Here is a 12,359-nt window from a genome sequence, read left to right as displayed (position 1 = left end):
TGATGACTCATCCTGCACTACAGATTTTTGTCCAATCAGTTGCTCTCTAGAATGAAAATGCCCCTCCCCCAAATACAACCAGCCACTGATTAGCATGGAGAAAAATAAATCAACCACACAAGTCAAGAGTGTATTTTGTAAAACCCAACACTGTTTTATTGGCTTTATAGAAAGTATGTCAAAATAAGAAGTCATGTTGGATCTTGTGACTTCCTGTGAGATTATGGTATTTCTGAGCCAGATGAATTTAATATTTACATATAAACATTAAAAAAATAACAATCAAGCAATAGGAAACTAGCTTATAAATCAGTTCTCAACTGGTAGGTTGTGACCCAAAAATGCATTTGATTGAGTAGTGGACAGAAGGGACTGAAACAATGCTAAATGCACAGCGTAAAATGCAAAATAAATAAATGTATCAAATATTAAAAGGAAACATATAATTTGTTGTTGGCATCTGTGTGGGTATTCTGTTCCAAAGTCAAATGACCCAGACTTCATTAAAGGAACACGCCACTGTTTTACATTTAGATAGGTAGGCAAACGCATTTTTGTCTCAGTGAATGCATTGTCTTAGTCTGGCAGTGCCGTCGCTAGCTTAGCTTAGCATAATGAATGGAATCCTTTGTTGCAGGATAGCATGTTGTGAGTAAAAGTGATTAAAAAAAAAAAACAAGTAATTCTTGTGGCCTGCGTATTCACAACGAGTACAAATAGCAATGCAGATTAAGACTAGGCGATTTCCTAGGCAGATATTGACTTGGGACTATATTAGGGGGAAGCACAGGCGAAGCACTGCTACTTGGGCGCAGAGATATCAGATATCTTGGGCACAGAGATAGTGGATTTCAGGTGTTGCGTGATATCTCTGCGCCCGGCGCTGCCAGACTAAGACAATGCATGCAGTGAGACAAAAATGCGTTTGCCCACCTATCTAAATGTAGGGGAGACGGTGAATAACCCCTATTTCAAAAAACAGTGGCGTGTCCTTTTAAATACAGTTTATGGTACTGTATTAAGTCACCAATGTAAAATCTGATTCCTGAAGCCAATACCAGTTGAGAACCTCTGCTGCAAGCCATCGAGAAGATCCATCATTTCCCCTCATATTTGGGGTTCACCACAGTTGTCACAGCACTCTTGTAGATGGGATTCTCACCCTAAACAGAACAGAAAGACCATACATACATGAGTATTATCCCAGTATTATTCCCATAGCCTATACAGCATGAACCCAACAAAATGTATTTATTTGCAATATTATAAAATAAATATTAATAAAGATTTGCATACCGTGTCCCATCTGGCATTCATCTTCTCTTTCTCGAATTTGGCGAACTCTCTGCGATCGTGAATAATCATGAGCAGCTTCCAGATGAGCAGAAGCGCTAAACCAATCAGAACGATTCCTGCGACCACACCCGCTACGATGGGGATGATGTCAGGGCCAGAGGGACACTCTGTCAACACAGACACAAAGCATTATTGGACACAAGGTAAAACTTAGTTATCACTAACTATCAATTAAGAAATTAAGCCAACATGAAATGGAAGTTGCGATACTCTTTTCTTCTTTATTGTGACATATCTGAGTGAAACGGCTTCTAGAATGAGAAAAAAAATGTAGTGCAGGATTTAATTTTGTCCATCGGGAATTGATTGGATGATTGTTGTTTGCTATTGCTATGATCTCATGTGTGTGACGAGGTGCTCTCGTGCCAATGCACATGTCAGAGAAAAGACATTGCGAGGGGAAGGAAAAGCTTATGTTTTTGATTTACGATTACAAGGTAAAACAAATGGGTAAACCATTTATTATAAACACTGCAATATTCTGTAAAAATAAGAATTGTCAATTGTGATTTCTTGGTGACTTTAAATAATTAAATCAATCAGGGACACTCATATTTAATGTAAAATTTTTATTTAATATTTTCAAAAAATATTTCATACTGGTACTTGGCAACATTTGTCCATCATTTACCTTTTTTATCAGCCACATGGACCTCAATCTTGTCTTCATTCTTGGTAGCGTAGGTGAAGAAGAACCAGCAGTCGTCAGCGTCCCGTTCTTTGCAGAGATCGATGTTGGTCTGGTCGTTGGACTGAGGAAGATCATCCTTGTTCTTCACTACATTAAGAGGTGCAAAGTTTTTGCATTCTTTCTCACATGTACGTTTCTTGATACCCGTACCAAACTGTAGGCACTCAACACAATCCCTTGGAGGACAAACACACAGGAATGTATTTAGTGCTGCTAGCTAAGATTAATTCTGTTTTAGAGCACCAGTGATTAGTAATTAGAAGAAAAGTTATTCAGATAAAAAAAAAAAAAAGACTACAAGCAAGTAGTTCAACTCACAGGGTTAGTTAGCTTTGTTAGCTTAACCATTAGAAAGTGTTCTGCCAATAACTCACTTGTGTTCATTGCAAATTCTGGGGCAGGTTGGGCACATTTCACAGGTCGGACCCTCAAACTTTGAGTCTGTACATTTACACACGCCACACTCGCAGGTGCCCCGGCCGTTACAGATCTGTTTGTTACTGGCCAGACAGGTGGAGGTGTCTAGAGGGCAGTCGCATGCACTACCGGTGTAGTTAGCATCACAAATACACTGTCCGCATTCACATCGTCCATGACCTGAGGGGGAAAGGATGCCTTGGTGATAAATCCGTCTTAACCGTGCAATAGCATTTTTGTCTTGTTTTCCAGTACAAATATCTAAACAGTCTTAATTCAAAATTCCATTACTTGAGAACGAAATGACTTACGAAGACTTGTTTTCTGAAAAATATATCAAAATTAAGTTTAAATTAAGAAAAATATCTGTCAATGGGAAAAGAAAAATAATCTTGTTTTTCCTGTGATATTTCCTGTTTCCTTGCATATCCAGTTAATGTATCTTGATTTAAGAATTAATAGATATTTATACTGGAAAACAAAACAAGAATACTGAGTAAGAAAATATTTATTTGCAGTGTTCAAGCAAATGCAGCAGCTTTTTAACCCAATAAAGTCAACATGAAATCAAAATGGTTGCTATTTACTAAGAAAAAAAAATGCTAGAGAAATACATTTTCTAATTATATACAGTGTTTTCTGTAAATAAAATGGGATGCAAATGCAATTTCATGTTGATTTTAACTGTTCTATATTTTTAATTTAGGAGAAGTGAACATTAAACATTAAAATTTGTATAAGATAAATTGAAAAATCCTTAAAAGAGTCGTACCTCCACAGAGCTTGTTGTTGGATCGGTCGCAGCTGAAGTTGTCGCACTCGCAGAACTTTCCGCTGTATCTCTCCACTGGGTTGTCTCTTTTCTTACACTCGCACGTTCCACAGACACATTCTCCATTGTTGCTGCAGACCTCTGTCTGGTTACCTATACGACAATTTGCATCCAAATCGTCTGTTTTGACCTCATTTTGGCTGCACTCGCATAACCTGCCTAATCGGCCATCATTACACCTGATATGAGAAAGAAAACATCGAATCAGAATGATTGTCATACTTAGTTGTCTGCATTTGCATATGAGAGAGAGTGACAGCTTCTCAAACCTGCATACTCCACACTCCAGGGTACCGTTGCCGAAGTGACACGATGGGCTGTTTGGGATTCCATCTTTGTGACACTCACATTCACAGATGAAGTTGAGGACGATCTCCACCTCCTCGTTGAAGCCCAGCGGTTTGATCTTTATCGTCTCTGACTTACCATTAGATGGACAACCTTTAGCCGTGATTTCTATATCAAACTTCACCTATGAGGCACAACACATTGTTTTATGTTCCAGGTGGCATATCATTTATAAAAATGGAAATAGCCAGCAGGGTGTACAGGGAAACGAAAGCTTTTATTTGTGACACGTTCTTTACAATGCTAAGTCCTTGTGCACATTATAAGACAGAAGCTCTTTGTGTACATTTAAAGATTCACTAAAATGTTTTGCACTGTAATTTTATTTATTTTTATTTTATTCTAAAGTAAAAACCTGTTAATTGGTTAGTTGCAAGTTACCTTACTATATAGAGACATTTTTTTTATAGTTTAAAGGAGCTGTATGTAAGAAATGTATTTCAATTAATCATAAAATGGCCCTGATATGTCACTAGACATTAAGAAATCATGTTCATTTCAAATACTTATATCGCTGACAACAGTAGTACGGCCAGGATATTGTCATTTAAAAAGTGAAGTTGCAGCCCTCAACTGATGTTGATGTTGTCATCTTGTGTTTTGGCCTGAAGCGCCACCCTCCATCTATCTACCAATCACGAAGTCAGTAGTGTTTCGGAATCCGGGTTGCCAGCTCTGCTCTAGTTACCACAGCTGCAGCTCCTTGTAGCAGCCTATGTTCCTGCTGGATCCTGCAGCATATCTGGCAACCTCGAGTCAGGGGGGAGGGGGAGGGGATACAGTGATTGCAGTACCAGTTTTGGCCACAATCTTACATACGGCTCCTTTAACATCACATTATAATGTAATTTTACAGTGAAATACTGTCAAATATATGTTTTTTACAAGTAAAAACTATGAATCACCATATAATTGACAATGAAAAACAGTTAAAGGACATTTCCAGAAGTCCCTCTGCGACACATCACATATGATTTTTTTCTTGCCCTTTTAGTTATCAGGAACATACATTAGGGTGTTTTTTATTGAGGACCAAAAATAATTTATAATTTAAAAATAAATAAATAAATAAATAAATAAATAGATAACTGGCTTGATAAAACAAATGTAATTCATTTGAATTAAATTAATTAACTTTTTCCTTCATTTATTATTTTCTGTATACAGTATATTTTTATTCTTTTTAACTATTATTTATTTATGCGTTAATTCATTTGTATATTTATTCATTCTCACATGTATTTATTTTTGGACTCCTGTTTCCCACACATTGACCTCCACTCCCAGTCTTTCCTTTCGCAATTTCATTGGGTACAGCTGTAGCTCCTCTGCTTGTCAGAGAAAGTCAGGTTGGCTATATTTTAAATAAGAAGAAATTCATCCTAGCATCTGCGACTACTCAAATTGGAACATGTCTTAGAAGTATGCAGACTAGGAGAGCATTGGTGAATGGGAATGATCTAGAAGTTTGCTGCCATTTGGAAAGAGCGACGAGCTTCTGTCTTGAGCTACAGTTAGCACAGTTAGTTCCTTTACATGCACGGACAAGTTCAGATGGCTTTTATTGTGTTCACTCTCTCACCTCATCCCCAATGGAGATGTTGGAGCATGTGCGCCCACTTTCTCCTTTTCTGCTCACTCCATTCTTGCAGTGGGAGATGTAGGAGATGGACACACCAGCAGGTAGCCTGGTGTTCTCCAGAATGACCTCTGCAGACAAGGACTGATAGAGAGAATTAAACACAGAGAGTATATTAGAGCTGGGAAAATGAAATATTCATTCAAATCCTACATTTATAGGGATAGTTCACTCTGTTCATTTCTGTTTACTCAGCCTCATCATCGTTCTAAACCTGTATGAAAGTCTTCTGTGGGATAGGTTAGGGTTAATTCAATGTTTTTCACAGAGGAAAGAAAGTCATGCGGGTTTATGAGTGACATGAGACTAAAATAAGCAATTAAAGCTTTCTTTTTGGGGTCAACTATTACTTTTTTATAACTTTTACTATTTTTCTCTCGGGCCGGTTGCATAAACATAGCCATTATGTTAAGACAGTGTCTTAAGTTTTAGTATAACCCACTAGCAGTAAATCAGTGGCAGTCAGTCTTACTTTTTGGCATCAAATTAGACCAATCTATGTTTTTATGTGTTTTAACTGATTTAAAAAAGCTATGACCAGCCTTAAAGAAAATCATTTGATGTCTAACTTGTAAGACTAGTCTTAGCGGTTTATGCACCAAGCCAGTGGGTCGCACTTTAAGAACTATGAATTATGAACAACCTTAAAACTTTGGAACTGGCTATAAAGTGAATTCCTTTGTATGCAAGTGAAAAATAACAGCGGTTTTAGTTTCTTTTCTTTTGAACTGTAAGAGGAACTAGAGCTTACCACAGCCAACCATTACTTCACATTTGATAGACATCTGATGCATAACTTGAACTCACATTATAGGAATCAATGATGAGCTGGATGACATTGGTAGAGGAGGTAGATAGTGTCCCCACTGTAGATTTAGGGATTAGAGCAGAGAGCTCCTATTGTGCACACACATATACAACATGAATCAACACAGAGTATAATCTGAGTTAAAATTGATGCTTAAATCATGAGATGATGTTGCAATCAGAAGAAGATATATTACATGCATGCACAGACCTCATAAAGAGCCCGGAATTGCTCTGTCACAGCAAAGATGGTCTGAATGTTGTTGTCACTCAGTGTGTCTACTAGCTGAGAGATGGTGGGGTAGTCCTGCAAAAAATAACTCAAATGAAAGACATACTCTGATTTTACAGTTGTCTGCCTGCCTTTCTATCTGTCTATCTATCTGTAAAACTCACACTTACAAAGTAGTGGCTCATGGTGTACATATTATTGGAAAGATGGCATTTCGCATCATTTGGACGAACAATGCCACCCAGTTTTCCATCTCCAGCAAAATGGAATCCAGCATCCGTGGAAAACACGAGGAGACGAGTGACATTCCTCCAGCCAATCTCTTTCTGAGGAACAATCAAAACAAAGCAGACAGAACTCAGCTTCAAATGGTCAGGTTTTGTCCAAACATGTTCAGTAGCTAATGTTCAGTAGCATCCTGCTCCCTATGACTCAATAAGAATGATTAATGAGAGTGTGTCAATCACACGTTGACTACATGGTGATGAAGTAATTTTGTGTATACATAATCTGAAAATTTGTATTCAACTACAGGATTTCTAAACTGGTAGCATTTACCATTTGAAAAAAAAAAAAAAACTATTTTATTGGAACAAAAAGAAAGTAGTTGTTTTGCAACCATTCACAGGGCGCGTACAACACTGCATGTTCTAACATGTACCCGGAGACTTTGCCCGTAGTTCTGTGGAATTTATGGAATGTTGAACTCGACCCACCGTGCAGACAGCAGCTTGCATGATTGCATCAAATCCTGCCTCGGGAGAGTCCAGGTTTCCAGAGGTTTTCTGTTGGCTGACTTCTTTGGTGAACAACGTGCTGTTGTTGGTCAAACTCAGGACGTTTTTGTAGCTGAAGGGTGCTGTGCAGTCGTTTGGAAAACATGGGTTCTCCAGATACTTTGGCGTTGTCAGAATGAAAGGCATAACAAGCTTCTCCAAGAATGAACCAAAACCTGCAAGCAAGAGTTAGCAGATCATTTAACGGTTTTAATACCGCAAAGGCGTGAATGTGAGCATGTGTGTCCTCCTAACCAATCCGCAGGTCTTTAGTGATGTACCGCATCTCCTTGGCAAGGTCGGCTCCCAGATTCTTGACATTCTCAAGATTAGTTCGCATAGAGTCACTGAGGTCCATCAGGAAGTACAGATCGATGGGATAGTCCTCTGCCCTCTTGAACATGAGAGTAAACTTCTGCGGTTCATCTGTCGAGTGACAAAGATGAGAGAAAAAAAGAAATATGTTGCTCACAGTCACATGCCAATTCTCCTGTGAGCTTGAATAATCTTGATAAAAACGTTTTACTTTCTTTCCTGAAAAAAAATATATACAATGTTGAAATATGCTATGATGAATGCTATGAACAATTTGCTAAAGTTTTTAGGTAAACTGAGAATCCTATTACTATGTTTACTTAATTAATAAAGGAGTTGTTAATGGTACTGGTATTTGGTGCTGGGGGAAATGGAAAAAATCTTTAATATTCGTTTGGATTTCGAGCCAGTCTCACTGGTGTTGGGTATACCTAATGGACGCGTTGTTTCATCTGCTAATAAGAAATTGTATAATATTCTATCCTTCGCTGCCAGAAAAAAATATTTTACTTAATTGGATCAGTGATAAGTCTCCATCTCTTAAAGGTTGGCGTAAGGTTATTTTTGAGTTGATTCTCCTGGAGTGTCTTACCTATGTATTACATCAAAAAACAAGCCAGTTTTATAAAGTCTGGACCCCATATCTGGACTATTTGAAAACTCATCTTCGCCCTATTATATTACAAGGAATAATGTAATTTGTATAACTCTCTAGACATTGAACCTTTGTCCTCTTCTGCATCTTTTTGAAATATGCTATTGTTTTGTTTTTATTCTCTAATCTGTTTTACTATGGTGTAGTCCTGTTTTATATGCAAATCTGAGCTATTGGTGGTCCTTTATTTTTTTGTTAAAAATTAATAAAGGAGTTGTTCACTTATTAGTTAAAAAAAATAAAATTAAATTAAATTAAAGCCTGTCATCATATACCCTCATGTTGTGATTACGAGCTCGTGTTCAAGTGTTGTCAGAAACAACAGGAATCATGGAGGACACCAGGTTTATTCTTATTCTTAATGGGAAAATCATATTAAAACCTAAATGATATTTTGCTATTCAATGATCATGAAAGGGCGTTCATATCCAATTTTTAACTACGAAACTGTTTACAATAATTACGATAATTCAGATAGCACATGAGGGCAGCATACATTTTTAGCCTGTTTCTTTTACGACGCAGACGTAGGCTAAATGTAAATTTGATTTAACTTGTCCTGATTCATATTTCACAACACATCCGTTTTGGTTCACAGGTGGGGTCCAGTACCTGATCGGAGGTTCAGGGTGAATTTCTGTGGCTGAATCTGGATGAACTCTTCAGGCCTCCGATTTTCTCCTCCATCATTTTTACGGTTTGTGACAGGTTTGTTCTTGTCGATGGTGACCGTTCCTCGAGGGTTTTCTATGCCGAGTGGAGTGCAACCAGCCTTTTGCAGAGACTCCTTTTCATCACAGCGTGAAGGTTTGAAATCCTGCAAGCAGAGACTTGCTAAGTTCACATGTTCCGGTAAGACTCGGATAATCTTCCAGAGTCAGACGAGAACTTGACAATCAAATGTTGTAGACAAAGTAACTTACTGGATCTTTGCACCACACACACTGTGGCCCGGTCTGAATACACTCTCCACATGTTTTGGCATTTGCAGAAATGCATGCATTACTGTCTGAGTGCAAAACACAAACACAACAACTTTAGAAGACAAGATCTAACATTACAATGTTATGTGAGATTATTAAATAATAGTTTTCCAGCAACTAAAGCATTATGAAAAGAAAAGCTAACAAGAAGGTCTTTTGAAGAATAACTTGAGAAAGTAGCCTCAAAATTACTATGAGATAAACTCATAAACCTAAACATTAAAAGAATGTCCCCTGAGGCTACAGAAAGTAGGCCTAGCTGTGTTGTTGGCGATAAATGACTTCCTTACCTGTTTTTGCTCTGACATGAGAGACAAATCCTAGAAGAGCTGATATTAACAACACTCTCATATCCATCTAAATGCAGAAGAACCTCATAAATTACACAGAAACACATCAAGAAGAGAGAGATAATCACTTATACAAATACACAAAATCCTTGTCTGACACTCTTTGGCAAACTGTAGCCTACTGTGAATGATTGATCAATATATTTTGTTAAATATATTTTTTGATTAAGAAATACCATTCTTTGCACCAAAAAGTAGGTTTCCGTTAAAAAAAAGGACTGGCAAACAGGAGTGTTTCTGACTCAGAACAATGAAAGAGACAGTTAATCATTGACTTAGATAAAGAATAAGATATTGAGAAAGAAAAAGCAGCCCCAAGAAACAGGCTCTTACTTGTCTGTTAATCTGAGTAAAATCAAAGTTCCTTTAAGACTACTTTGGTAGTGTACAAATACATATATTTATATATAATATAAACATGTATATGTAAATACACTAAATGATTGATCCCTGATTTACATTGTAGTAGTGTGTCTTTATGGATTTGCTCGAACAATTTTGATCAGACAAACATATTCAAAAACAATATTTACATACATATTCTGTGACTAGTAAAATGTCATGAGATTTTTTATGGGCATTTTATAATAAGTGGAAATAAATAAGTGGAAAATAAAAGCTTAGTTACTTACCTTAACGCATGCCCCTGGCTCTTTCAAGAGATGTGTGTTTATGACGTAAATGTTTATATGATCAACTTTTCCTGATGTCTTGAGTTACACTCCAGGTTACTGTCGTCCTGTAAGCATTTGAAGAATGTGTTTCTGAAACGGCACACAAAACAAAATCGAAACGGTTTGTACTTGAGTGTTTGTGAGGTGTGTGAGCAGGTCTTTTTCAGTAGTTCAGCAGCAGCAGCTCAGTCTCACACCTTACAAACACAGGAAATACAAACTGAGGGTTGTGTGGTTTGGGCTGGACATGTGAAGAGTGGAGGCTCCTCCTCCAAAACAGACTCACATTAGAAAAAAAGATGTGAATTGCATCAAACTAATTATAACAATATAATAACGTGTTTATATAATTTAAAGGGCACCTATTATGCAAAATTCACTTTTACATGGTGTTTGAACATAAAGTGTGTTGGCACTTTGTGTACACAACCAATTATAAAAATCCACCCAGTGCTTAAAAAAAAAAAAAAAAAAAATCCTCATAAATCATAAGCACTCTCTCAGAACAACCTTAAGCCTGGAACACACCAAGCCGACGCCGACGAACTAGCGCTGATGAAAGCCAACTGTAGTGTGTTGTCGCCTCGCGTCGGGGTTAAAAGCGGCACCTGAACACACCTAGAGAACTACTGCCGACTGTCAGCTAGAATGCGCGTTCTGCGCCTGCGTGTAAATGAGACAACTGTCTATTTCTGCAGATATATTCGTCTATATTCGTCATTCAAAAAGGGAAACCGACGCTGCCGGCTGCAGATACACACACCGTAAACAAAGCAGTTCGTGCTTACCGTTTTGAATATCAATTCTGCTAAACACTTTCTTTATTCCACTCCTCTCGTGTTAATATTAAAATATGCGCCAAGGAACACTCAGGTAAGATGACATATCATTAGAACAGCGTCTATCTGTACCGTTTTGACTTTTTTGCTCGCTGTTTTGCTATTATTCTCGTGCACTGCCTCATTCACTAAGCTGAACAGCCAATCAGAGTTCCCTCTTTCGCCGACGGCCCGACGCCGATTCAACATGTCGAATCGGCCGTTACAAAGCCGACGAGGACCAATTTCAGCCGACGGTGCGGAACACACTGAGAAGATTTAGTCGGCCGACGCACGGAAACTGCCCGACGGCCGACCGTCGGCTTGGTGTGTTCCAGGCTTTACAGTCACTGAAAACAACCCATTCTCAGATTCGGGACAATGTGACGTACTTTTGCACAAGCCCCTCCCACGACTGTTGATGGACACTGCAGTTTTAGCATAGACCCGCCCTGAGTGAGCTAAGCACAGTCCAACATTGTTTCCACGCCAGCTGTTGACAGGAATATCATCTAAGCGATTGAGGTGTTTTGTTGTTGGATGTAAGAATTAACATAGAAGTCGTCATTTACTCTCGTTTTTACTGGAGGAAGGATCTGTACCAACTGTTCATGATCCAGCTTACAGTCTCCGGAGCGATAGGCCTAACGTTACTGATAGAGGCACTGATGGAAGGGAGAGCGCACTTTATTACAGTTCGTCAGAGTTGTTTTACGGATATAAAGTTTACCATTATTAAGCTCTCATTGAAAAGGGTTAAAGTCTGTATAAATTTGTTCACTCTGTTGTAACGAGTGTTTTTGTGTAATTCGCTGTGTATGTTGATGATAAAGAAAGGGAGAGAGAGTTTATGGATAAGACTTAAATCCGCATTTCTTTTACTGTTTATCCAGCTCTTATGGTGATTTTCTGGAGTAAAACTGACGCTTCATCTTTTGTGATACAATAAACTTCATAAAACTCATCAGTACATTTTTGGTAATCATTCGGACGCGGTCCGCTACAACAGGCTTGTTAGTGGATAAAAGCAAGATGAAAAACAAGTTATAACCATAATTGAACTAAACTATACCTGTTCTATATCCATACAGAATATATTCTCTGGCTCTGTGGGCATTATTGTCCGACTCTGGGTCGAAATGAACACCGCTACTGAGAGTTTCTGTTTTGATATTATCATTCCGTGAGATGAGATGAGATGAGGCTCGTGAGGCTCCGCCCCCTGTGTGGCAGCAGGAGCTCATTTGCATTTAAAGGGATACACACTAAAACGTCACGTTTTTCTCAGCCCCCAAAAGTGACAATTTAAACATGCTGTGAAAAATATCTGTTTGGTATTTTGAGCTAAAACTTCACATACACACTCTGGGGACATCAAATACTTATTTGACATCTTGTGAAAAGGGGCATAATAGGTGCCCTTTAATATAAAATGTTTCATAATGCATCACAAATGTTTAATCAGA

At 38.1% G+C, this 12,359-nt stretch overlaps 1 protein-coding gene across 2 annotated transcripts; it reads right to left on the bottom strand.

Annotated features, from left to right (window-relative positions):
- Positions 1-868: 868 nt before the first annotated feature.
- Positions 869-10,283, bottom strand: LOC307160957 (integrin beta-1-like). 2 transcript variants are annotated; one of them, XM_079875357.1, is made up of 16 exons: positions 10,034-10,283; positions 9,342-9,408; positions 8,992-9,077; positions 8,681-8,885; positions 7,354-7,524; positions 7,039-7,274; positions 6,493-6,648; positions 6,302-6,397; positions 6,091-6,180; positions 5,227-5,367; positions 3,566-3,768; positions 3,237-3,475; positions 2,422-2,644; positions 1,988-2,223; positions 1,297-1,463; positions 869-1,163 (listed from the first exon to the last, which is right to left on the bottom strand). In XM_079875357.1, exons 2-16 carry the CDS (start codon positions 9,406-9,408, stop codon positions 1,098-1,100), a joined length of 2,382 nt encoding a protein of 793 aa, XP_079731483.1. In that variant the 5' UTR covers positions 10,034-10,283; the 3' UTR covers positions 869-1,097. The 2 variants fall into 2 exon arrangements, with proteins under 2 accessions (XP_079731483.1, XP_079731484.1); XM_079875358.1 differs by having other exon boundaries at positions 6,556-6,648.
- Between the last annotated feature and the right edge of the window lie 2,076 nt (positions 10,284-12,359).

The sequence above is a fragment of the Squalius cephalus genome (assembly GCF_949319135.1).
Source record: "Squalius cephalus genome assembly, chromosome: 7".
NCBI lineage: Eukaryota > Metazoa > Chordata > Actinopteri > Cypriniformes > Leuciscidae > Squalius > Squalius cephalus.
This window is presented reverse-complemented; position numbering and strand designations above follow the sequence as displayed.